The 26,375-nt window shown below is 55.2% G+C and overlaps 5 protein-coding genes across 5 annotated transcripts; 2 read left to right on the forward strand and 3 right to left on the reverse strand.

The window, feature by feature from the left end:
- Positions 1-281: 281 nt before the first annotated feature.
- IUM83_00983 (Proteasome maturation protein) lies at positions 282-996 on the reverse strand (the record flags this gene model as incomplete). Its single annotated transcript, XM_067924810.1, has 5 exons — positions 282-352; positions 427-514; positions 596-703; positions 821-904; positions 994-996. The coding sequence occupies 5 exons, from the start codon at positions 994-996 to the stop codon at positions 282-284; spliced, it is 354 nt and encodes a 117-aa protein (XP_067789335.1).
- Positions 997-1,130: 134 nt separating this feature from the next.
- IUM83_00984 (lysine methyltransferase METTL21D protein) lies at positions 1,131-2,080 on the forward strand (the record flags this gene model as incomplete). Its single annotated transcript, XM_067924811.1, has 4 exons — positions 1,131-1,271; positions 1,349-1,597; positions 1,674-1,804; positions 1,876-2,080. The coding sequence occupies 4 exons, from the start codon at positions 1,131-1,133 to the stop codon at positions 2,078-2,080; spliced, it is 726 nt and encodes a 241-aa protein (XP_067789344.1).
- A 197-nt stretch (positions 2,081-2,277) lies between these two features.
- IUM83_00985 (lysine methyltransferase METTL21D protein) lies at positions 2,278-3,204 on the forward strand (the record flags this gene model as incomplete). The annotated part of the gene is made up of 1 exon (XM_067924812.1): positions 2,278-3,204. The coding sequence occupies one exon, from the start codon at positions 2,278-2,280 to the stop codon at positions 3,202-3,204; it is 927 nt and encodes a 308-aa protein (XP_067789343.1).
- A 62-nt stretch (positions 3,205-3,266) lies between these two features.
- Positions 3,267-3,950, reverse strand: IUM83_00986 (Chaperone protein DnaJ; the record flags this gene model as incomplete). The annotated part of the gene is made up of 1 exon (XM_067924813.1): positions 3,267-3,950. The coding sequence occupies one exon, from the start codon at positions 3,948-3,950 to the stop codon at positions 3,267-3,269; it is 684 nt and encodes a 227-aa protein (XP_067789342.1).
- A 2,075-nt stretch (positions 3,951-6,025) lies between these two features.
- IUM83_00987 (Chaperone protein DnaJ) lies at positions 6,026-25,778 on the reverse strand (the record flags this gene model as incomplete). The annotated part of the gene is made up of 4 exons (XM_067924814.1): positions 6,026-6,042; positions 6,113-7,733; positions 7,830-7,887; positions 25,771-25,778. The coding sequence occupies 4 exons, from the start codon at positions 25,776-25,778 to the stop codon at positions 6,026-6,028; spliced, it is 1,704 nt and encodes a 567-aa protein (XP_067789341.1).
- Positions 25,779-26,375: the final 597 nt, after the last annotated feature.

Consider the following 26,375-nt stretch of genomic DNA (forward strand, 5'->3'; position numbering starts at 1 on the left):
AATACTTAGCGTTCCAGAAATGCTACCATGAACTGATCTCGTCAGCAGGTTGAGCAATACCTCCAAATAATAAGAGATACGAATGAATACAGATTTACCACATCATCAATGTCGTCTTCGTGTTACATGTTCGTCCTGCTAACTCCGCGATGGATGCAAAGGATTCAGTCATCGCTGACTTGTTCACACGAGCGCCATGGGCCTGTGTTTCAGAGGGGAAGACACGTCATCTTTGATTTATTGCTGCATGTGGTCGTGCCACTCGCTGCTGGTGTGGCTGCTTAGAAAATAGAGAGCTTCACTTCCATCGCCTCGTGGACGCGGAACGTGTTCTCAGGGTGCTCGTTGGGGTCTGCACCAACAAGAAATCACATGCATCAGTCTCGATGCTGCCCATACTAGCGCAAACCAAGAGCCCCCACGTACCGTTAAGGAAGTCCGTGAAGTCGATCTGCTCGTCCGCGCCCGTGAGCGTGTCCAGGCCCGCGTGCGAGCTCGGGAGACCAGGGAGACGCTACAGCCACAGCAGCACATCACCCAACCGTCAGCGTTTCTTGAGCTTAAAGAGGACATCCAAGGCTGGCTAGCTGCTCACCGTGAACTGCTCGAGCACCGCCTTCTCCGTGCGCAGACGCATGGCCGCCCCCTTGCCGTAGACCTGCTCCACCGTCGCCATCTTGAGCTCCCAGTTGGACTGGCGGTGCTGCAATGCAGCCAACCAACACCCGACGCAGCTCTTAGCATAACACTAGTCCACTATCCATCGACGCAGCTCGAGCGGCGAGCGTACCGTGGTCTGCAGACGCTGCACCTCGTGCACCGGTCGCACGTCCTCGCTGGCGCTGTAGAAACCGAAGCGCAGCGCGTCAGGGGGCGCGCGGACGAGGGGGAGGCTGGCAGAGTTCTGAGAGGAGGTCGGTCGCGCATACAAGGCACAAAACGTCAGCCCTAGGTGCACACAGGGTCTGGAAACAGAGGCACACGAAGGCTCACCATGTTGATCTGGGCTTCTTGTCGAGAGAGATCCAAAATGGGGGATTCGGCCACGGATTATCCTGTGTAATAGCATAATATGCTAGAGGGTAGGATATGCGATGTAGCCATTCGCTCCGCATTGACAGACGACGAGCATGGCGCCCGGCAGGTCGCACGGCACCGACGAGTACGGGCTCAAGCGGTCCTCGGGCGTGGACTACAACCAGGTGCGCGACCGCCAGATCGACGACCACCGCTTCGAGCGGCAGCGCGCCATCCGAGCGGCGTCCGCAGCGGTACGAGCCTGTATCAATGTGGTATTAGTGGCGCATTGTGGTCGCTGAGCCTGTGTGGGTGTTTATATTGTGTACAGCCGCCGCCAGTGGAGAAGCCCAAGCATGCGGGGGGTAAAGCTGCAGCGCCGCAGTCCGCCACCATGGACGCCTTCATGCGCATGGTGACGGGCAAGGAGGAACGCACCATCGCCGACCGCATCAGCGACCCGAACCGCCCCACGTGGGAGCAGTACAAGAAGGAGAACGCAGACAAGCTGGACCTGAACGACAATGGGGAGAAGGAGATGAAGGAGTACAGGAAGAAGCTGGACGCCGCCAGGGAGAAGGTGGGTGCTCTGATGACCTCTTCCTTGGCAGTAGTGGAGAGGTGGCGCTCTGATGCTGTGGCTGTTGTTTCTGCAGAGGCTGGCGGGAGGCAGCAGCTCCAAGAAGAGGAAGAAGAAGCACAAGAAGCGCTCGCGCCCTTCGTCGTCGGAGGATTCGAGCAGCGAGGACGAGCGCCGACGCTCCAGACACAAGAGTCGCAAGAAGAGGTGAGTCGGTCGGCAACGGCGTTGTCGTCTTGCTGAGAGTGCAGCGTCTGATACAGCCGTTTGACGAGCAGGAAGAGCCACAAGCGCAGAAGGGGATCCTCGGACTCGGACGACAGCGACTCGGACTCGGACGACGACCGCTCTCGACGACACAAGCGCTCGAAGAAGAGCAAGAAATCGTCTCGCAGGAAAGACCGGGACGCGTCTCCCTCACCCGTGCGCCTCTCGTCATTCCTGCAGCAATCGAGCGACGAGTCGGACGACGAGTCTTCTTAGCGGACGATCAGCGCGAGCATCAAGCTTCCGAGCGTCGTAGCCGCAGCCGTGTCTCTAGAGCTAATAATCCACGTTGTTACAACGACCACATGATATCTCGACCCCCATTTCTGCTCCTTGGAGAAGTTCAATCGACGACGCCTTGCTCGCTCGCTCGAGGTCTATCGGACCCTCCCAGGCATCCCCGACACTGCGCGATGGCCGACACCGAGGACAGGAAGAAGTTCATGCAGCTGCTGCGGCAGGGCGTGCAGCACAAGGTCCAGCAGCAGCAGAGCAAAGCGGTCTCAGATTCCGCTGGTGAAGGCCCGAAAGATCTTCAAGCGCACGGGGAAGTGCGGCGCGCTACACTGCCAGAGCGCTGCGGCAATGGCAAGGAGGCCGCGGGCGTAGCGGCCTGGCAGACGCTGGCGTGGCGCGACGCCTACTCCATGGCGCCGTATTTCCAGGCGACAGTGGGCGGCAGGCCACTGCGCATCAAGCAGGTGCTGCAGGGGGAGCTCAACGGCTTCGGCACGGGCCTCACTGTGTGGCCTGCAGCCTGCGTGCTCTTGAAGCACCTGGAGCAACGAGTCGCTCGCAACCCGCGGGCGCTGGCGGATTCCGACAACCCGTTCGTGCTGGAGCTTGGCAGCGGCACGGGTGCGGTGGGCATCGCCGCCGCGATGCTGCTTCCAGCTGGAAGAGTGGTGCTGACCGACATGGGCAACGTCCGCTTCATCATGCGGGAGAACGCCGAGCTGGCGCGGCAGGACGGCGTCATCAACAACCACGTTGCTGTGGATGTGGAGGAGTACGAGTGGGGCCAGCCTCCTTCGGAGAGCCTCATCTCGTCGCCCGAGGAGTCCTACCCAGACCTCATCCTGGTGTCGGACTGCATTTTGCCACGGCTGTACCCGATCGAGCCTCTCGTGGAGGCTCTGGTCACGCTCAGTGGGCCTCGCACGTGCATCCTCATTTCGTATGAGCATCGTCACTACCAGCACTTTCAGCCCAAGCACAGGTTCTGGGAGCTCATGCAGGCCCGAAAGTTCTCGCTGCGGGTGATCGACACGACGGAATACCATCCTCACTACGTTGCTGCCGACATCGAGGTGTGGGAGATCACTCCGCAACAGGCGTGAATTTCATTACCGCTCACGTACTGTGCCTTAACGCTACTTGATGCACATGGCTACTTATTTACTTACTTTGAAGCCTTCTTGTCCTCTTGGTTATTGCTTGACGAAGCCGGTGGCACTGCTGAAGCGAGCGCTAGGCAGTGCAGGTCCTCGTGGCGTGTCATTGTTTCGTCTTCTGGAACGATATACTGCGACTCGAGGAACTTCTTGAGCCCATCGGTGGACATCAACGAGCACATGACGTCGAGTCGTGGGTCGACCTGTGGCGACTTCGATCCTTTTTTCTTCTCATCAGCAGAACGAGCCAGAGGGGGCAGCTTGGTCAAGGCTGCCGACTGCGATGACACGATCTGAGTAGTCTTCACTGTCACTGACAGCGGGGCTGGACTGCCTGTTTGGCTTTTTTCCTCCACCTTCGCGGCACTCTTCACAGCAGGAAATAGTTTGTCGAAGCTGTCAGGGTTTTCAGATTCAGGCTCCGGATCGGCTAGCTCCGCGTGAAGAGCTGCAATGATTTCTCGGGCTGACACCTGCTCAACAGGGTCACTCGAGTCCAGCTGGGAGCAGAGCGAAAATGCCTGCCCGGCCGTCAGATGACGGCTATGAACGAGAGCCTCGACCGTCGCCTTTACCTCATCGAGGTTATCTTCTTCGCCGGGGTGGACAGGAGCAAAGGCCGCTCGGGCATGAATCTCTTTTTCCACTTCTTCGAGACTTGCCCTCTTCGAGGTTGCGTTGGTAACTTTCATTTCGCTTGGATAATGCTTTTCATGCTTTTGTTTCGCTTCCTTAAGTTTTCGGAGGACCTTGTCCCGCTTTCTTTCACCTTCACGTTCAGCTTGGTGCGTCGGCTTTGATGCCTGATTCTCGAGGCTTTTAAGTGATCGCGCTGCCTCCGTACTTACCCAGATCCAGAACATACGCCACGTCACCGGTCCTTCAAAACTGGGATCTTTAATCGCTTCAACGGAAGCCTCGTACGCGAAGTCTGATGTATCTCCTGATATTTCATACAGCTTTTCCATGATGGAGAGACAAGCCTCCTTCGAAATCTCGCCGGTTCCTGTGGGGTCATGTTCCTCAAACAAGACACGCGCACCTAGCTCCAATCGGTCAATGTGCTCCTTTGCATGCTTTTGGCTCTTGAAGTACGAGGCAGTTGATAACGAGTACACCTTGGCGCCACCAAAGTAACCTGCAACGCCACCTACAACGGCAGCACTTGTCGCCGCCACAATCCCAATAGGTCCCGTAGCAACACCGGCAGCAGCCCACATTGTCATCGCTGACGCTACCCCGTACGCGCCAAGTCCGGCACCTGCAGCAGCGGTAGTGCGGCTTACAACGACCTCCCCAGTTTTCAAGCGAAAATCCCGTCGCATTAGCCGCTCACTTGTCGACGACAACACCCCAAGCTCCTTTCGCTCAGTGTGTTTCTTGCGGTAGTCATAAAATTCTTTTCCGATGTCGACAAGAATGGACGCAACAGCTAAAGGGGCTGCTACCATTCCGCCAAGAGCAGTTCCAGATCTTGCCACTCCATTAGCTAGTGCCAGCCCACCAGCTGCGCGAAGGCCACTATCGACAGCTCCTCCTGCACCAGCAAGAGCCACACTTGTAATCTGGTCCCCGGTTTTACTTTCTTCGAGACTATACTTCGTGATCACGCGCTCTGCTAATTCTGCTCGTCTTTTCTCCACCACATCATTTGCCAACTCCAGAGCCATAAATGCACCACGCGTGATCTCCTTTTTATCGACGTAGCGAAGAGAATCGTCATCGAAGCGAATTGCTGCTGCTGTCGTATTCTCTCGCCAATCTTCGACGATCCCGAGTCCGAATGGAGTAACTACCTTAGAACCTCGCGGGAATATCACACAAAGCTTTGACTTCCCGTGCGGGTGAAGCAGCTTTTCATGTTTCTTCGCAAAATGCTGGTCAACTTCTTGAGTTAGTTCCACGCAATCGAAGAATTCTTCTTCTGCCATCGCCTCAACTGCTGCATTTTCATCTTCAGCTGAACAATCGAAGAATTCTTCAATAAGCTTATCGTCTTGATCTTGCTCTTGGTCTTGCTGAGTTAACTCCACGATGGCGTTTTGAGCCTCTTTGGTAAGGTACAACCCGCTTTCACCAGGATCCTTGCTCCCGCAATCGGCTGGAGTGCTAGCAATTGCAAACGCCTTGATCTGTCGGGCCTTGGACTGCTGTAATGCCTCAATGCTGGGAGTTCGTCTTTGGCGTTGTTGAACTGCCTTACGATCCTCCAGAAGCAGCACCAAGCAGTCACCGGACATCTCACGCACGGTTGCGGCCTGCCGTTTCTTTCTAGAAGCTTCGGAAAACTGTGACCACGCGCTCACGATTATAGCCACGCTTGCAGCGACGGCCACAGCACCCCCAACAACTGAGACGGTTTTTAAGCTTGTACTCGTCGACTTGGAACTGATACTGTCACTGCTGCTTCGTGTGTCGACTGCTTGAGCGGAGATTTCAGCATTGTTACTTGTCACGATATTCCCCGTTTTGTCGAGAACAGCAGACATTTCCGAGGTGGAGGTTGAAAAACCTGTCGACGAGGTAGGAGTCGCTGTTGACGTCATTGATACCCCAGTATTTGACACATGCTGACTTGATCCCGTAGAATCAGGAACTATAGCCACCCCGCTCGAAGCATTGTCGGGAAGGTTGCTAGTTGAAAGGTGACTTCCACTCGGTCCCGTACAGTGCCCACAGGGTGCAGCTGTTGTTGCCGGTGACTTGCCTGCATTGTGTTGAAGATGATGTCCAACCGTGGTCGAACTTGACGAGCTGAAACGACCAGTCACGCGGTGTAATGAACTGGAGATATTGTCGACAGCATCCTTGAACGTGGAAATTGCCTCGTCAAGAGTTATACCATCGACGGTACCATAATGCATAAACTCCTCTCTGCGACTGGGTGGTCTGTTCAGGTACGCATCGTAGGCCCGGCGGCTCTCTTTATTCGATAGTACTTCGTAGGACTCGGCCAGCAACTTGAAAATATCTTCAGCCATCTCCTTTTGCTGATCTGTTAGTGATCCGTGCCTAATCCGATCCGGGTGCCACCGCAGTGCGAGAGATCTGTACGACCTACGAATTTCCCGGTCATTCGCATTTCGAGCTACTCCCAGGCGCTCGTAATGGTTCATGGTCGCATTAATCTGGATGGACCTAGACCGCCGTGCAATAGCATCAACATAAGCACTCATCATGTGCTGCAAAATAGAATTGCCAGTAAGTCCTGTGGTAGCTTCGTCTCCGTCCTCCCCTAGCGCTTTTCGAATCTGCATCGGCTCCGAGAAAATATTGAATTCTGCGCTTTCCTTCGCCATCATGATATAGGTTCCACATGGCGCGTATCGATAATCCACTGCCTTCACTATGTTGAATTCACGAAGTTTGTCAAACGTTTTTTGCAGCATTGTGATGCTCATGGACAAGTACGCCGACGTAGCGCTAGGAACTGCTGCTGTGCCAGCACCCTTTGCCATATCGACAAGGTGCTGCTGCATTGGCGCTGGTAGTAGGTTGAGCAGTGCTTTTGTTGCCTTCGCAATAGTTACCAGTCGCTCTGTCGTTTTGGCGAGCATAGCGGCCGAGTGCGCAATATTCAAAATTCCAGGAATGCAATCAAATTCGTTGACAAAGTTCACCACGCGATCGTCCATCCCCAGTGGCTGCAAGAATGCTGCCAAGGCATCGTTGCCAGCATACGGTGCACCAAAGCCAACCGCCATTGCCACCGGAAGGTTTCGAAGCGCCCTCTCGCAGTCATTATTCCCCACTTTCCTCATCCACCCAGTGGGCTCATTCTTCTGTTTCTTGTGCTTTCGGAAATGTTTTTCCTTGTGACTGTGCTCGTTGCTGTCAGCTTTCGGTTGCTCCTCGTCGATTTTTTCAAGGATCTCTCGCACGCTCTTCGGTAAACCAGTGAACACGAGCTCACAGAACGCCAGCTGGGCGATACTGCCGCCGATGGAGTGTCCACAGAGCAGCAGCACTTTATCTACTCGTTGCGCTTCCCCATAGAGTTTCTCGACGTCCAATCGCTGCGCGCGCTTCCAGAACGGCGCGTGCACGCGAGACCCGCCGAAGCGGTGCACGAACGGCTGCGAGAGCGGCACGGCTGAGCCCACCACGGCCTGCACAATGTCGCCCGGGCTCGTCGCTCGCATGGCGCAGATGACAGCTCCATCCGACTCCACGAGCACGTAGTCGGCCGTGAACTCGAGCACCGGCAGCTGCAGACTGTGCGGCAGCGGCGACTTGCGCACGTGCATCTCCAGCTCACGGGCGGCGCGGGCATTGGCCAGCGCATCAGACGCCGACGGCCCCGCTTTGGTCCGAGACAGCGCGGCGCAGAGCACGGCTGCGCTCAGCAGTTCCGTCTCGTTGCAGGTGATGGCGCGCATGGCGGCCGGGTGGCCGCTGGCGCTGCGCCACCACCACGCAGGTTCTGCCTGCTGCAGGCGCTCCTCGTCGAGCTGCGGCGCCATGCAGCGAGGTTGCTGGCCAGATCACGTGTGGTGCCGAAGACGGCCAATATGTCAGATCTGTAGTCATTTCTGAGAATATCAAGCAAACAAACATTCTCGTGCGCGTACCGCAACGCCGATGTCATTATTCCCGCATATATTAGACCTCCAAATCAGAATTTGACAACTACGCGGCGAGAGGGAAAACGAAGGTGCGACATTTTAGGGTATTCATCTCTCGGCCGAGAGGTGACCAATTGAAAGAGCTGAGAAGATATGATCAGTCGTTCACTTGGTCGTCTCCTTCGTGCGTGCACGAATCGCGCGAATTATCTCTGCTTTTCACTCAGTCGCTGCATGTCATTCTTCAAAATCCCATCTCGCTACCGATCATCATGGCTCGCTCCACTCCCAGCACCCGATCCTCGCTTTCTTCAGCCCGCTCTGGCCCGACTTCGAGCTCTCTTCGTCCCGAGGAAGCCTCGGAAGAGAGGCGCAATGCTCGTCGGGGTTTCTTACAGCTCCAGGAGCTGGAGAGTTTACGCGCGAGCGAGCGCGCGCGTCATCACTTCGATCCATTGCCTAATAGTGACGAAGATGAAGACGCGGACCACACCATTTTGAACAACTTCCAGGCGCTTGGGTACCGGGTACTAAATTTTACCGTCACTTTCACTGCACGAAAATCACGATCTGCCCATTTAATCAGAATCCCATCGTCCAACTCGGAATCTTTCGTATTGTGCTAGCCGTAGTGGAATAAATGGAGTAGCTGAGCTCGTGACATCGTCATGGTGCTCTCAATCAGTAGCAGGCGGAAACGGGAACAAAGGTTGTGCTTGGGTGTAACGGGGTTACACGTACAAGTGGCTGCAAGCCACTTGTGAATTTAACAGATAGGTTATCTGTTAAACGTTTTGGATACTTCCTCACATTGGTGTAAGACACACCGATGGATACATTGAAGTGGACCACCACAGTGAGTGGTCCACACACACACCCAAAAGATCCTATTGGTAGAAAGCAGCATCTTTCTACCAATCAGAGACATGCATACTAGCGGGGCTCTGACAGCCAGCCGCTGCCAACCCTTTCATAGATGATAAACAGTTTTTAGCAGATTTTAGAGGAAGATCAATTTACAAACAATACAGTTCTCATTTTACCTTAAACTAGCTACTTGGAGTCTTGTCTAAGTTAACTTATATTTGTGTACTCAAATATAATTAACCTAAGCAATTACTAAGTACTTACGCTTCCTCATACACGTTGCGCAACGTGTAAGCTAAAGTAGTGAGTCAAGTTAGACCCACTACACCTGGTAGCACTTTGTAGTCCGTCCAACGACCGACTGCTTGACGTTCGTACGCGGTGTACGAACGCGGAGCCGAGAACCACATGAGCACGGAGGTGCCCATGGAGAGCTCCAACACGCCTGCAACGCATGTTGCACGCGCTGACTGCCCCCACCTGTCTGACCCAGAGTGGGAGGCCCTCCAACGACTGTCAACAGTCATTGGAGAAGCGGCGATAGCTACAATGCTGCGTACGCTATCGCCGACGGAGCAACATGGTGTTGCTCTGGGGTTCATCATGAAGGAGCAGCGTGACGCTGCTTCCTCAGTGACGGCGTCGTCAGGGACGACACCGCGTGCTCAACCATTAAAGTTGAGCGTAAGCAATTACGTGGGAAGAGAGGGCGAGCCTCTCCTCCGATGGCTTGTCGAACTCGACACAGCCATAGCGGCTCGACGCATCGTCGACCCGCTGTCGAAGGTCGCGTTCGCCATGTCCTGCCTTGGTGGACGCGCAAGGAGTTGGGCGTATGGACGCCGACTCTCCGATCCTACGTGCTTCAGCACGTACGAAGTATTCAAAGAGGAGCTCAAACAAGCGTTTGAGCCCCCGCAAAACGAGTTCCGGTCGAGGGCGGAGTTCCTCGACCTTCAGCAGGGTAAGCATGATGTCCATGCTTACGCGCAGCGCGCACGATATTTGGTATCAAATATCGTGACTAACCCGATTGACGAGGCGACCAAGGTCGTCACGTTCATGAAAGGACTTAGAGATGGGCCTGTGAAGACCTATCTCTTCCGAGAGTACCCGAGTACTCTCGAAGCTGCGATCACTCTTGCCACGCAAGAGGAGTTTAGCCTGCGGCAGGCTAAACTCCATGTAAACGTGCCGAGGCCGCAACCACGCCCGGTAGCGAGGACGGGAGGTCCGGAACCAATGGACCTCTCGAGCGCAACAACTGCTGGTTACCAGCAGCAGGGAGGTAACGTGCGATGCTTCCGTTGCGGAAGGATCGGTCACTTTGCACGGGAGTGCACAGCTCCCATGCCCCCTGGAGGTGGCCGTCGTGGCGATGCTAGGCATCGCCGCGGACCAACAAAAAACGCGAACATCCAGTAGGCGCGGGGCGCCCTACTGGTAATGCAGTCGCGCGTGCCGACATCGGGCACGCGACACTGAGGACTGCAGCCCCCAGTGAGACCAGCTCTCACTGCAAGAAACAAGATGACAGGCCAAACCTAGTCATCTTGAAGGTTTACTCGAAGAGAGCGAGTGACTCTCTTCGAGCATTGGTAGACTCAGGCGCGTCGAACAACTTTGTTCGACTACGAAGCCTGTCAAGACTTGACTTCGAGGAGGTAGATACACCTCGAAGTCTTCTGGAGGTACGACTGGCAACAGGTGCCATCGTGAAGACCGAGAAGCGCGTCGTGAACGTGCGCTTCTCGTACAAACAACGAGTGTTTGTCGAACACTTTATCGTCCTGGACCTGGACGATAAATTCGACGTAGTAATGGGCATGCCGTGGCTTGCACGGCATGATCCGGTAATAGACTGGAAGAAGCGCACGCTCGTGCGCTTCGGACGCGATAGCGGAACAGAGAGCGATGGCCCTGTTACCGCAGCGCGCGCACCAGCAGGTGCGCGCGGCTCACCAGTCGAGACAGCGCTTTATGCTGCTGTCCCGGAGTGCCCAGGAAGTGCGCGAGGGCGCGCACAAGTGAGACCCACGTCGGCAATGCTGCCGACGTCGGAAGAAAAAAGATGTGTTGGTTCCGGGAACCAACACCCACGTTCAAGCGTGTAGGGACAGTCCCTGACCCGAAGCGGTCAGGTCGACAACGACGCGTCGGCTCCGGGAGCCGACGCACCCTCGGTCATGAGGGGCTCCGCCAATGATTGGCGTCGAGGTGACGAAGGCGTGTCAACTCCGGGAGTTGACGCTGCAAACAGTGCGGACGGTTGCAAACGTACCGCACTGACGCAATTTGCATGCTGTCGTGCAGCCGGGCTGCACGACGAAGCGCCATGCGATCAAGCCGGGCTTGATATCGCGCGCCCGCAGACAGGGTCTGCCGGCGAAGGGACACATTACCGTGCAGCCGGGCTGCACGAAGGAAAATGCGGTCAAGCCAGGCTTGATACCGCGCGCCCGCGGACAGGGTCCGCCGGCGAACGACTGTCCGCGGCCGGGCCTGGACCAGAAGAACAACTGTGCGGAGCCGGGCTCCGCACAACAAGAAGACGGCGCAAGCGGAAAACGCTGCGCAAGTCTCGGTCCGGGACCGAGACGCAACAAGAGCAGTCTGCTGGGCAGACTGCGGCGGTGACGCCGAATGTCAAGACGCTAAGCGTCTTGACGCGCACCGATACTGGATTCCAGTATCGTGACATGGAACTCGCTAGTCCTCCGACGACGGCGTCGGAGTTGACTTCGCTTCCAGCCATGAGCTGGAAGCGCTTCACGCGCGACTTGCACGATGGACGCATCGAGCAAGTCTGCGTTCTTTCGGACAGCGAAAGAACGGCGAGCGAGAGCGAAGAGCTGAGGCAGCTCTTCATGGGAAGTACCACTGAGAGTGAGACACTCTCAGTGCGAAGACGAAGCGAGAGCGCTTCGAGGAACAAGGTTGGGACTCGCTGAAGTCGAGTCCCTATTACGAATTGCTGAGGGAGTACAAAGACGTACTCCCGGAAGACATTCCTGCGGAGCTTCCGCAGGATAAGGGCATTCAGCACGAGATTGATCTCGTGCCGGGCACGAAGTACTGTGTCACGCGGCAGTGGCCACTGCCGCGAGAGCAAGTGAAAGCGATCGACGACTTCTTTGAAAGTCGTCGTAAAGCAGGACAAGTGCGGGAATCAAAGTCCCCGCACAGTGCTCCGACGTTCTGTGTCAAGAAGCCACAGGGCGGATGGCGCATCGTTCATGCTTACAACAAGCTGAACGATGCGACGGTACCGGCGCAGACGCCGATACCACGAAAAGATGTTATCATCGATTCGATGGCCGGGAGCACCGTTTACAGTGCTCTCGACTTGCGAGATGGATTTTATCAAATCCTAATGCGTGAGAGCGATATCCCTCTCACGGCAGTGAGCACGCCAAGCGGCATGCTCTGGGAATGGCTAGTAATGCCACAGGGGCTTAAGAATGCCCCTGCGACTTTCAACAGGTGCGTGACGCACTTGTTGCGCTCGGTGCGCGACTTCGCACCGAGCTACTTCGATGATGTATTCATCCACAGCCGGGCTGTGGACGGGAAGACTCGACGTAGAGATGCACAGGGTGCATCTCCGGCAGCTACTTGAGCTTATGCGAAAGCATAAGCTCTACGCGAACCTGAAGAAGTGTATCTTCGGGGCGAGCGAGATACCCGTCCTCGGGTGTCTCGTAGGGAAGAATGGTGTTCGCCCTGACCCGGAAAAGGTCAGAGTGATAAATGAATGGCCAACGCCTTCAAGTGTCAAGGAACTGAGGCAGTTCCTTCGGCAGCCACGTACTTGTGCAAGTACGTGGAGGATTACGCGGGCAAGATCCGCCCGCTGTCACAGCTTCTTAAGAAAGAAGCTGTGTGGAATAGACACTCGATTGCCAAAAGGCATTCGATGCAGTCAAGCGGGGCTTGACTGAGGCGCCGATCTTGGCAGTGGCTGACCAAGATCGCCCATTTCACGTAGTGTGTGACGCATCCGATTTCGCGATCGGATGCGCATTGATGCAGCACGATCACGAAGGCCGTGATCGTGTCGTCTACTACCAATCGCGTCAGCTGAAGCCAGCTGAGCGCAACTATCCGGTGTATGACAAGGAACTCCTTGCCATGAAGTACGCACTCGCAAAGTTCCGAGTGTATTTGCTTGGGAGTAGACCATTTGTCGTCTACACCGACCATGCTTCACTGCGTACCGCAGTGAAGTCGCCACACATTTCACAAAGAATGGCGAGATGGCTCTCATTCTTTGCGGAGTATAACTTCCGGGTCGAATACAAACCCGGAAGACTGAACGTGGTGGCCGACGCGTTATCACGTCGGCCGGACTATGCAGAAGCTGTTGACGTCAATGCCATTGACGCCATGCGATCGAGCAAACCCACATCATCTCTGTTGGATGATGTGAAGGCCGCGTACGCGCACGACGCGGACGCGAAGCTCTTGCTGGCCTATGGCACAGCGCCTTCTGACAAGTCCCGTCAGAAACTGCCCAAGCACCTTCGAGCGCGTGCACACCGCTTTCGTGTGCACGACGGACTACTGCTTTACAATGCAGTCGACGACAACGCGGATCGCGTTGTCGTGCCAAATGACCATGACCTGCGACTCAGGATCATGTACGAGTACCATGATGCCCCGACTGCGGGACATCTCGGACGTGAGAAGACTTACGTCCTTCTCACGCGCGACTTCTACTGGCACCACCAGTATAAGTGGGTGCGCAAGTACATCCGTGCTTGCGAGGTATGCCAACGCGTAAAGCCTGCGCCATTCGCGCAGGCTCCATTGCAATCACTACCGACTCCGTCGGAGTGTTGGAAGTCCATGTCTTTGGACTTCATCTTTGGTCTTCCCCCGGACAGCGGAGGGAACACCGGTGTTGTGGTCTTTGTAGACCGTTTCAGCAAGATGGTACATCTTGCTGCGGTGCCAGCAGAGGTGACCGCGAAGCAGACGGCCCGTCTGCTCGTCGACATGGTGTTCAAACACCATGGCATGCCGTCCGACATCGTGTCGGACAGAGACCCGCGCTTCACAGCGCACCTGTGGCAAGAAGTGTTTACACTTCTTGGGAGCCAGCTTTCAATGTCGACTGCGGACCATCCGCAGACGGACGGTCAAACCGAGCGCGTGAATCGCGTGCTCGTCGATATGTTGAAGAGCTACGCTCACTCGTTCCAATACTGGAGCGAGTGCCTATCGATGGCAGAGTTTGCCATCAACAACTCAGTGCATGCCTCGACCGGGCATACACCGTTCTACGTGAATGCCATGCGGCATCCACGCCTACCGAGTTTACTCGGAGTGATGGCTCCCACTTTAAATGGGGGAGGATCTACGACTGCAATACAGCAGCCGCAGAAAACCGCTGATACTTGCACAGTGTCAGCTGCAACAATGGACAAACCACATGAGTCTGCGCAGGGCGCAGACTCCCCCAACAACATGGCCAACGACCACGGGTCTGCGCAGGGCGCAGACACCGCAAAGAACCACGCAGAGGCCGGGCCTCTAGCGGAGAGCGAGCTGAATGACTTCAGCTCGGATGCAATCAGTTTCATCACCAAAAGACAAGCCGTGATTCGGTTTGTCCAAGACACTATAGCAGCTTCTGTTGATCAACAGAAGCTGAACGCAGACAATGCGGGCAGAGGCAACAAAAATGAATTTAAAGTTGGTTCATTAGTCTTGTTAGCAACACAAAACCTGCCTAGACATGCAGTTTCGGATTTCGGAGCAAGCAAGCTTGCTCCGCGCTTCATCGGGCCGTTCACTGTGTTGGCACGGCACGGCAACGCATACACGCTAGACATACCGTCTAGCATGCGCCTCCATCCGACCTTTTACGTCGGACGGCTGAAGCCATACCGGCAGCACGAGCCATCTAGCTCGGCTGACCCGAAGCCTCGGCAGGAGCCGAGGCAGAAGCGGAGGACTTGGCCTCGGCGACGAGCAACCTCTCCTCCAGCGCGCGGACGCGCTGGAGCAACCCCTTCATCTGGGTCCCCAGCTCGACCTGGATATTCGAGGCGGTCTGCGAGACCGCCGCGACTTGGGCCTTCTGGTTCGCCAGCTCCTGTTTTAGGGCGGCGAACTCAGCGCCCTGAAGACGCTCCACGACGGTCACCCGGTCGTGGAGAGGCGCATACTGATCAGCCCGGGGCTGATCATACCCGGGGCGTGTTCCCACCCCCGCCACCGCCGATCCGTGACGCCCGCGGCTCAACCCGCTGGATTGTTGAGCGGATTGTTGACCATAGTATCCCGAATACGAACCCTCAAGGGGCTCGTTTTCGTATTCGTTGGAGAGGATTTCCTCCCCATCGAGATACATGGGAGCCGCGGAACGTCTTGCTGGAGGACGTTCCGGAAATGGTGAGGGCGTACGAGGAGCAGTACGCACTGGCACAGCGGAAGTAGAGCGAGCGCTGCGATCATCGCCAGCGCCCGAACCCTCACGTGCTAAGAACTTAGCACGGAGCTCTTTGAGACTTTCGGGCACACGGAACGACGTGTACCCGTTCAGGTCGCGGTCGCTCAAGCGGACCGCGCCTGGAAAGCACCTTGTGCACTGAAAGCCCTCGGGCACAGCGCACGGCACATTTGCCTCCTCAGCAGCAACATGAAGTTGCTCCAGCTTTCCACGCTTCGAGTACGTCTCGAAGCGATCACGCGCTTGCTTAATCCGATCACGGTAAGCACTCGGCCTCTTGTTGAAGTTCTCAACAAAGGCGTTCCAGCTTTGACAAAGTGCCTGCCATTCGGGCACTTTGCTGCGAGAAGAGGTCTTCTTGCTTTGAAACCATCGGAGCTCATGAAAGAATCCGATGTAGTAATCGCGCCTTTGATGCGTTTCCGCATCAAAGTGCAGCTCGGCAGCCACAGCGTCATCTTTGATGGCGCTGCATACGTACAGCGGCACCTCATTCGGAGGTACCGAGTTCCCAAACCGGTCCGCAATCTCGGATGCGGACGGCATCCACGGATCGCGCGCTGCAGGCGCAGCACGCGGAGAGCCTTGAGCTTTAACATCACGCGCTGCAGCAGCAGCGCGCGGAGTACTGAGAGCCCCAGCTGAAGCGAGTGGGGTATCACTCTCAGTACGCGAACGCTTCGAACTCGAAGCGTCCGATTCGTCCCCCTTCACGCGGGCGAACGTTCTTGGCGTGAGGGTCGAGCGATTCGCTCGACACTGAGTCTTTACGCTTTGAGGGCGAGTCCTCCTCGCCCTCCATGTCTTCATCGTCGTCGTCGAAGTCGACGACGTCACCGTACTTCGCCTTCTGGCGTTCGAAGTAGTCGTCGATGGAGAGATGACTCCCCATCGACTTTGCGGACTTCTTCTGAGGCGCGCTCATCGTTGAATGAGCGCGGATTTCTTCTCCAAACGCGGAGAATTGACGAATGGTCAATTCCAAAGATTGACGTGCGGGGACCCCGCGCGTCTAACCTTATAAGGGGGGATGGTGTAACGGGGTTACACGTACAAGTGGCTGCAAGCCACTTGTGAATTTAACAGATAGGTTATCTGTTAAACGTTTTGGATACTTCCTCACATTGGTGTAAGACACACCGATGGATACATTGAAGTGGACCACCACAGTGAGTGGTCCACACACACACCCAAAAGATCCTATTGGTAGAAAGCAGCATCTTTCTACCAATCAGAGACATGCATACTAGCGGGGCTCTGACAGCCAGCCGCTGCCAACCCTTTCATAGATGATAAACAGTTTTTAGCAGATTTTAGAGGAAGATCAATTTACAAACAATACAGTTCTCATTTTACCTTAAACTAGCTACTTGGAGTCTTGTCTAAGTTAACTTATATTTGTGTACTCAAATATAATTAACCTAAGTAATTACTAAGTACTTACGCTTCCTCATACACGTTGCGCAACGTGTAAGCTAAAGTAGTGAGTCAAGTTAGACCCACTACATTGGGCAACTAGGCCCTACCGTGCAGGGTAGGCAGCTTCTGACCTCGAGGTCTATTGTAAGGCGCACTTGGTATTAGCCAATCGCAGTAACTTTTATTTTCGGAAGTGGATGAGGGACGCCGTCATTTTGCTGTCTCTATAACGTCTCTGCACCGTCCCTCAGATAATCGTGTCGCGAGTCGCCCTGGGAGGGACGGCTAAGCTGCTGGGTTGAAGTTAGGGCGGAACGGACAGTAACTACGCAAAGACAACCAAGTCAAAATGCAAAGATCTTAACTTGTTGCTTCCACGGCGCAAATTCACGACTGACTGACTTACCTCGCACAGCACAGCTCACACCGCGCGCACGCTTCCTTCCCACTCTCAGTCGTCGGCGCGTACGCCGACTTCAACCTTCTTTGTCTTCTCGCCCGGGTTCCACACACCCTTCCTGGGTTCTTCACACCCCTCCTTCCTTGGTCTTGGCCGTACTCCAGCCTTGAGCCACGGCAGCACACGCGACCTCCATTCCGTCGCCTTCGCCGGCGTCCAGTCGCCGAACGCTCCGGCGCTTCGATCGGGGTCAGGCGCCTCGCGAAACCGCCGCGTCGCCAGCTAGTCTTCTCCAAAGTCCGATGACTGCTCGGTCAGATCATCTTCCCACAGCTGATTCTCTCGAATCTGATCACAGGTAGTACGATCACTCTTGAAAGGGCGGTCGTCTCCGTACCCGAGACGGTTGCTAACGGTCCTACTCGAGACACGCTCCCAGACTGAAAACCCGACGTCCTCGTCGAGCGCTCTTCTCTCCGAACACTCGAATATCCTTAGCACTCTCTCGCCTCTTCGCACGTAGCGCGTGTTGCTGAGCTCGCAAACCACTGAGCGCCCTCACCGGTTTCCTCTCACCAATACACCTGCCAGTACGCCAAAACACCTCAATCAGGCGATCCGCTTGCTGTCGTCTTGAAGCCACTCGGTGTACCGGTCCTTCGCCGTAAGCCGTCTTCCATTTCACCACGGACCTCAAACACGATATGGGCATCGCCCAGGTAGATTCGAACGCCTTTCATCGGCGCTCGGCAGTCCGCCATGTATTTTTCAAATTCAAAACAAACACACGATGCCATTTTCAATCTTTCCCTTCTTGAGTCCCAGGGACCGTATCCCATCGCACGCAACCGTTCCTTGATTCTCCAACGTTCCCTCCTTCGGGTTGCTCCCCGACTGAAGACGGAAGCACGTTCTCGCCCGTGTCTTCCGGATTCAGCACGGCATGCATCGTCAGAGTTGCCACAGAGTCCATTTGCAATCAGGACAACCCGTCCACATGCCCCATCGAAATACCAGGCTTGTGATGTACCTCAAAGTGACGATCCGAAATCTCCATGTACCCTCCTTCAGCGAGTCACGGCACGGTTGCTGTTCGATAGGTGTGCTGGCACCAGCATCAATCTCAAATCGCAGCAGGTCCGTCCGTCCAGGTTTCTTTAACTCCACAAACATCGCGGGGAAACCGTCCAGCTCAGCCTGGAACAGTTCCCTCTGTTCGAGCGACAACTTTGGCTCAGAGAAGTCGGTCACCATACCTTCGTTTTTGTCGGGCGGGATGTCCGGCTTGGTTGCTTTCACCTTCTCGCCGACATTCTTCACGTGTTCCTCAGACGTAGCCACCACGGACCCACCTTTAGTCTCCTTACACTCGGATGCCATTTTCTCGCTCGACGCCTCCGGCAGAGGTCCGAACGCTGACTCGGGGATGACTGAGGTGCACGCCACGACCGTCCCCTTCCGAATTCTACGCTCGATGTTCGCGTCATGTTCCGGGAAAAGCTCCTTGTCGTCCAGAATCATGGCGTATGGTTTAAACAGTGAAGCGAAGCCCAAACATTCCAACTTCGCAGGTAGCCGGCGACGGCGTCGTTTAGCACTTGCCGTCCGCGATCGACCACGGCGATACCATAGTTTCTTCCAGATTTGCCCAGCATTTTCATCGAAATAGACTTTGATTTGTGTCCTCACGTCTTCATCATAGCGTTCGCTTACTCCATACTGCTTTCCAATGCGGTCGGCATGCCAACTGAGCCAATCTTCATCACACGGAGGTACTTTGTCCCTCAACGGGGGCACCTCATCCGTGCCTCCTTCACCGTTCTCGAGGTTCTCCAAACCGTCTCTGTGGTCTCCATAGTCTAGGACCTTCTTCAAAGTTCGGCACACAGCTTGACGAGCGATAGATCTCAGGATCTTTGGATCAACATGACGCACACTGCCCACGACAGGACCAGGATCGACCTCTTCCACGGAGATCTCTTCGACTCGGTCCTCCAGAAGGCTCGCGATGTTCTCCTGAACTACGGACTCCATTGTTGCAGTGTCTCTGACCACCGTACCCTCGTCGTGGCTCGACGTCTCCGAGTCGGGCATGGTTACGCCCTTCTCCTCGAAACAACGGGACGGCTCCCCGAGATCTCTCGCCACGGCACAACCACCTTGCGTGACACTCGCTACCGGGTTACTAAAGTCACGATTCGTTCATTTGGCTTCCTCGGATTTCTCGAGCATATCTCCGTTCTGGTCTTGCCAATATTCAGGCGACCCATGAGATTCAGACGACGCTGGTCGCGTCCGTTCTAGTTCTTCCATCGAGACACCCAGGAACCGTGCCAGCTCTTCCGAAGACGGTTCCTCCTGAGTCTCCGCGTTCTTAGTCACATGCCGCTGTAGTTCCACTGTGTCTAATGGAAACAACCGGTCTTCAAGTTCCTTGTCGTTCCTCGGTCTCAGTCCTGACTTCCGTTCCCGCCAAAACTGCTGCTTCTTGGCCAGGTTCGCACTGCTACATCGCGTCCAGTTCCTCGTCCGAGAACAGCCGATCGTGCCCCAAACCTGGCTTCGGTTCGGGGTGTACCGTTCCCTTCGTGACTTCTTTGGCAGTCACGGTTTCTTCCACCGTCCACGCCGCAAACAAGCTATCCGACACATCATACTCTTCGTCCTCCCAGCCGTCCAGAGGCATCGCGTCCTCTTCTGATGTCGTCATCTTGCTCCCACACTCTTGCTCGTTGTCGAGGCCCTTTGCGGGCTCCTCGGCAGACACCAACGATGAGGCCTTCACTTCAAGCACATTCGCCCGTGTTCCGGGCACTTCTTCACCGGACGTAACCGAGCCGTCGTCAACACCGTCTACTGCTTCATTGACAGGTGCTGACGCGACCAATTTGTAGACCCTCTCAACCTCCTTCTCCCCGAAGTTCACCACAGCATTATCACCTTCTTCTTCCGTTCCGATCATCTTCAACCCAACTTTCTTTTTCTTCTTTTCTCCACCTGAAGCTTCACGCATAACAGGCACCGTCCGAGTCTGCTCCCTTGATAAAACCACGCAAACATTCATAGCAGGAACCGTTCCGACTTTAACGTCACGGTCACGGTTACCGCCTTTCGAACCATTTACTAGACAAGAGGAAGGAGTGACTCGCTCCTCCCCTTCCTCTCGCCCTCGTCACTGGCTCGGCGTTGCTTGCCCAGCCCTCTGAGGCAGATTAAGCGATACGCTCCGAAGGGTCTCGATAACAGGGCACGCACTTACCATGTGGCCTTCTTCATTGCAGAAATGGCACCGCATCATGCCTCGGCCACCTTTCCCAGCGGTCGCACTTTGAACTCCAGGGTTACTGTCCACAGGACCAAATTCGCATTCCACCGAGACGTGACCGTACCCGCCGCTCCGGTTGCACGACATCGTCTGCCTACGGCAGGTCTCACGTGAATGCCCACCATAGCCACACCGTCCGCACACAGGTACTCCTTCTTGCGTACGGGAGTCAGCCCCCATCCGTATCCCTCGGGTGGGATGACCGTTCCCAGGCGAACCGTTCCCTCCGGCTCCAGGACATGACGTAATTGCTGAAACATTCGGCATGTGATCCCACAGCGAGTGCGACTGCTGCCAGTGGCTTTGCATCAGCTTTGCATCAGCTGCTGCTGCGCCATGAACGACTTCATCTGCTCCGTCAACGCGTCCAGTGAGGCCGCGGTCCCCGTCGTCGCGGAGGCTCCGCCAGTGCTCGAGGTCTTCTCCTCGCTGAACTCGTTGTCTTCTTCGATGGGACGAGATAATTCTTTCGCCAATAGCCACTCACAGGCCTCCGGAATGTCACGCGCAGGACCAGAGTCAAACGTGGCCAGCATACGCTTGTTGCGCAGCCCGCGCTGGAATAACTGGTACCGCATCTGCGGGTTCGGATTATCCAGCGAGTCACAGAGGTCCGAAACACGGTCTCCCCATTCCTCGACTGACTCCCTGCGTTCACGCTTCGTGATCTGCAACCATTCCCAGAGTTCATCCGACGTACGGCTTTGGAATTGGTTGTGAAACCGTACCTTCAGCGTAGCGGAAGTCTTAATAGTAGAGTTGTTTCACCACCGTTCTGCAGGTCGCCCTTTGATCTTCTATCGGAACACCAGCAACCGAGTTGGGTCAGGCAGGTGAGCCGTGCGGGCTTCGAACAGCTCCTAGAAGTCACGCGCCTTCTGCGTCGTCGCGGTGTCCGAGTAGAACCCAGGTAGCACTTTCGTCACATTAGAGACCATAGACGATAGATCGTACGCGCTCCGCGCAACCGATCGGTTCATCACAGAACGGTTCACTCCACCACTTGGCATCTGCGAGGGCATCGATCTACCAGGCGAGGGGCTTCCTGCACTGGGGACCGGGGCCGAAGCGTGGGTGACCGGCTTCATCGGCTTCCCAGGCACGGTCTTCACAGTTTTCCCAGGTTCAATTTTCACGGGGGGGCATTTTGGCTGCCGGCTTCACTGCCGCACCCCATCCACCGTAGCTTCCATGTTGAACACTTCAACCAAACACGGGACGGTTTTGCTGACGCCTCTCTGTCCCCGTGTACATCGGGATGAACGCACTCGGTCTTCGCCTTGGCACTTCCGGGGTTTCTTCTTTCACAGGCTCCACGTAGTACGGTTGCGCGGGTAAGACGCTATACCCTTGGAACACTCCGTAGTCATAGCCGTATTCACTTGGCCAGTTCTGATCCGTAACGGACACGGCTTCATCCGTCCGTCCGGCGTCGACCTCCTGCTGCTCATCGGGGTGGGGCACCGGCTCCGTCTTCACCTCGGGCTCCTGCACGGCCCGAGCGTCATCATCTTCACGCCCGTCGTCGGCGTCCTTGAATTCATCGTCTTCTTCGTCAGCCCAGAGATCTCCCATCATCTCTTGGCGCATCGTCTCGTGACCGGCGGCAGTAGTCACCGGAGCCGTCGCATCCGTTCTTCCCGCATCGCCGGACGACCGTGGACGCTGCTCTCCCAGTCGATCCGACGTCGTCTCTCCCGTACCTTGCGTCCTGCGAAGCCGTTCAGCCTCCAGGCGCGCCACTTCTTCTTGCACACTCCGGTGCTCCGCGGTCTCTCCTTCGTCTCCAAAACCAACCATATTCTTCGAACTTCAAACTCCGATCAAACTTCAGCGGCACCAAGCCGTTCCAGATGTCAGATTCTCCAAGGCACCGAGCGTGCCGTTCACAATTTCAGATTATCCAGGTACCGAGCGTGCCGTTCCCACTTTCAGATTCACCAGAGCACCGAGCGTGCCGACCACAAACCCCAGACGGTTCAAACCAATACCAAACGCTTAACTTGTCTTGTCGAGTGTCGAGCCTCCAAACAAACTAGTCGCGAGCCTCAAACGCTATTCCAAAGCGCGATTGCCGACCAAACAAACCGACCCGGTGCGAGCCCAAGCGCTATTCCAAAGTGTGGCTGCCAATCCTACAGAGAACCAGATGGAGATCCCCACGACGCTCGACGAAGACTTGACCACTACTGCCGATGTCCAACTTCACAGCGAAGCCAGTACCCTGCTTCTCCACCACGTGTCGCGAGTCGCCCTGGGAGGGACGGCTAAGCTGCTGGGTAGATGTTAGGACGGAACGGACAGTAACTACGCAAAGACAACCAAGTCAAAATGCAAAGATCTTAACCCTTTCGACCCCGTATTCTGTATTGTACGGAATAAGTAAAATTCCATTCTCTGTCTTGAATAATGCTAGGTGGGCTTTCCATCAAGTCATACTAACCGCGTATAAGAACTTCTACGGCAAAACAAAACTGCGGTTAGGTGCTTCCAGAGAACAACAAAAACATATATAAAAGCCTCGAGGTATTTAGGAAGTGCGCCGCCGCCACTAACAGCATGAGGCGAGCGCCACAGGCCGCAGCCGCGGCGCTATCCGCAGAGGAGAAAACACCGAACAGCCGAGCGTCCGGCAGCGGCTTCCCCGGGGGAGACAGCCGCGAGACCAGCCGCAGGAGCGCCACAGGTGAGGGCATCAACAGAGGAGACAGTGCCGACGGAAGTGTTGACAGCAACAGCAGCGTCGCTAGCGGCGTGGGCGCCGCGAGTGAGGGCTGCGACGGAGGAGCCAGCGCCGGTTGCAGCAGGACCAGCTGGAACAGCGTCGCCCGCGACTGAGACATCACAGGCAATGGTGGCAACGCTGTCAGCTGAAGCATGGCCGGCAGCAACAACGTCGCCAGCGGCTTCGGCGCAGCAATTGATCGCGGTAACGGAGGAGACAGCGCCGACTGCAGTGCAGCAAGTAGCACTGACGTCACTCACGAAGACGCTGACCGATCAAACCAGTGCGATAGCAGCTGACCGAGAGGCAGAAGCAGCAGCCGCTCCACCAACGAGAATGGGAAAATCATCGAGAGTGGTAAAACGAAGAAAGGGGGTGTCGGCGGCGACAACTGCGCCTCTGTCAGTGGTGACACGATCGAAAAAACGCAGTGGTGAGGCGAGCCATGAGACGACACGGGCGGGGAAGACTGTGTGCAGACTAAAGACGGTGACGGTTGCAGCCGCGTCTTCACCAGTTATAACGCGAGCGAGGAAGGCTACGACTAGGGAGTCATCGACAGGTGCAAGCGCATCAGCACCAGCTATGACGAGAGCAAGGAACCCCGCACGCAGAGCGAAGGCGTCTTCAGCGTCAGACGTACCGACACGGGCAAGGCAGACAACACGCAAAAGGAAGACGGCTTCGGAATCACTCCTTGTTGCAGATTCCGAAGAACAGCATGGATCAAACGAATCAATATGCAAAGATGAGCTGGCCCCGTACGACCAGGATAGTTTCATGGACACGATGCGTGCTGTACCAATGTTGCATCCAGTGTCGGACGATGATATCAATCTAAGTGCTGAGGCCATCGATGTGGGCTATGGCTCAGAAGAGCAGCCAGGTATTGATTCAGATGCCGAGACGGGAGAGTGGAGATATGTTGACGACGTTGACTCGACGGACAGCGAGGAAGATGATGAGAGTATAAGCGCTTTTGTCCCAGACGAAGACCTAAGAGCTATCGCCGATTCAGGGTGGGAGCTGTACGACTCGGAGCACTCAGGTATGTTTGTTGTAACATTCTCAGTTGAGACGTTTGGTGAACTCACTATTTTTTTATATATAACAGGGCAATTAGCAGTAGATGCTGCTGACGATTTTTACAGTGGGCCCTGGGGCCCAACACACTCTGCAGTCGCCTTTGCAGACTCACCACTCGGGTTATTTTTCTACTGTCTCCCCAAGCAAATGTGGTTATTGGTGGCTGATAAATCCAACCGATACCGTATGCAGAGTATTCCAGCGATGGCAGAGGAAAAACGAAGACGTATGCTGTGTGCGCAACAAAACGATCCTAGTATTGCCGTTCCGACTTTGGAGACCATAGCAGCTAAGCTGATGTGTCACAAGCGCTTCCAGCCTCATGAGTTTTGCCGTCTGATCGGTTTTCTAATTAGTCGCACACTTTGCCCGACGCGCGATGGGGTCGCAAAGCATTGGTCATCCAACGAAGATGGCGCCCTTCCGCGTGGCACCTGGGGCCGTTATATGAAGCGCGCCCGGTACGAAGAGATCACACGCTTCATTCATTTCAACAACAACGAGTGCCTTAATGCGCTGCATGACAAGGCATGGAAAATTCGCCCCATTTTGCGAACTGTCGAGACAGCGTTTCGCCGAGGATACCGTTAAGGTAAAGGTATTTCCTTTGACGAGGGCATGATGCCGAACAAGAGCCGCTTCAACCCGCTAAGAGTGTACAACAAAGAGAGACCCAACAAATGGGGAGCACAATTCGATATGGCGTGCTGTTCGCAGACAGCGTATTGCGCTCGGTAAGATATGATTATTTATATCTATATTCCACTACATTTTTGTCTGACGAAACTTTGTGTTGTCATGCAGGGTCGAAGTGTATTGCGAAAAAGCAAAGGTTGCCAAGAAAAACGTTGGACCTGTTGCTGTGGTGCGGAATATTACGAAGGTCCTACGAGGGCAGCCACCCAAACGTTTGATTGTCACGGACAACGTTTATTCCTCTGTTGATCTCTCGTTGAAGATGTTGTCCTTGGGCCATTATCACGTTGGAACAGTTCGAACGAACCGTCTTGGTTGGTGCAAATCTATTTAATATACGCAGAAAAAAACGCCCCAAGACTATCCCGCGGGGCACATACCGAATCGCCCAAGCCAAGGAGCACCCAGAACTTATCGCGTTATCCTGGATGGACTCAAGTCCAGTAAATATGCTGGCCACATGTTGCAGCACGGTGCCAACTACAGTATTACGAACGGAAAAAGATGGGAGCATGTCTGCCGTGCGATGCCCCTCTATCGTTCCTGAGTACCTCCGTGGGATGGAGGGGTAGATGTACACGACCAGATCCGTCTCAAGCGATATTCGATCCAAAAGACTGTGGCGATGCGAAAGTATTACAAGCAACGTTTTCTTGGTTTGGTCGATATGGCAATTACGAATGGATTTATTGTTCATAAATTTGTTCAGCGACAGCGTGGAGAGAAAATTACAACCCATGCAAATTATATGAGGCTGCTTCATAAAGAACTTCTTGCGTTAGAGCCTGCGGATTTCGAGTCAAACATGCTCGGCGAGAATTTGCTTAGCCAGCCGTTGAGATCAGAATCACACATGATGACTCAAGTGACGGAGCGCTACCGAGTGAAAAACAAAACGAAAAAAAACGGCGTCAATATTCCTGCAAAGTGTGTTCCGCCATGAGCACAGGAAAGAGTTCGGAAACGACGTACGTGTGCATGGCTTGCGATGTTGCATTCGGTGGACGTGTTGCACTGTGCAATCTAGTTCGCCGTGTTGAAGATGGAAACAGTCTAACATGCTTTCAAATATGGCATAATTCGTGGGAAAATGGTACGCAAATTCCAAGTCAATATAAAAAAAAATCGATTCAGACGGGATAAACGAAAGCATAGTCAAGTCGATTCATCCAGTGACAGCGACCCCATGGGCTCGAGCACGTAGTTGATTGATGTATCCGCAATAGCACCAATGCTGCTGCGGGCGCTGATACATTGTACAAAACCGGCAATGACAGCATGGGCACGGACGAAGCAACGTCCATCAAGGTTTCGTGCTGAGCCCGGCGAAGACCATGCGCAACATCAACAGTGCGACGCTGAAGAGCGTCGGCCGTGGCAGGTTAGTCGTGAGCGCTGGCCAGACGAGTGATGTGTCGAGCGCGGACGGCAACGTGGACGTATCGAGGGCTGCGTCGAACGTGGGCAACAATGTGGATGTGCCGAGCGGCCCTTATACGAGCGGGAACGTGCTGGAGCGCGATGCGAACGGCGTGGGCGTCACGTCGGGCTGGTTAGATGGACGACCGCTCGTTGCT

Source organism: Phytophthora cinnamomi, assembly GCF_018691715.1.
Source record: "Phytophthora cinnamomi strain GKB4 chromosome Unknown Contig53, whole genome shotgun sequence".
Lineage (NCBI taxonomy): Eukaryota > Oomycota > Peronosporomycetes > Peronosporales > Peronosporaceae > Phytophthora > Phytophthora cinnamomi.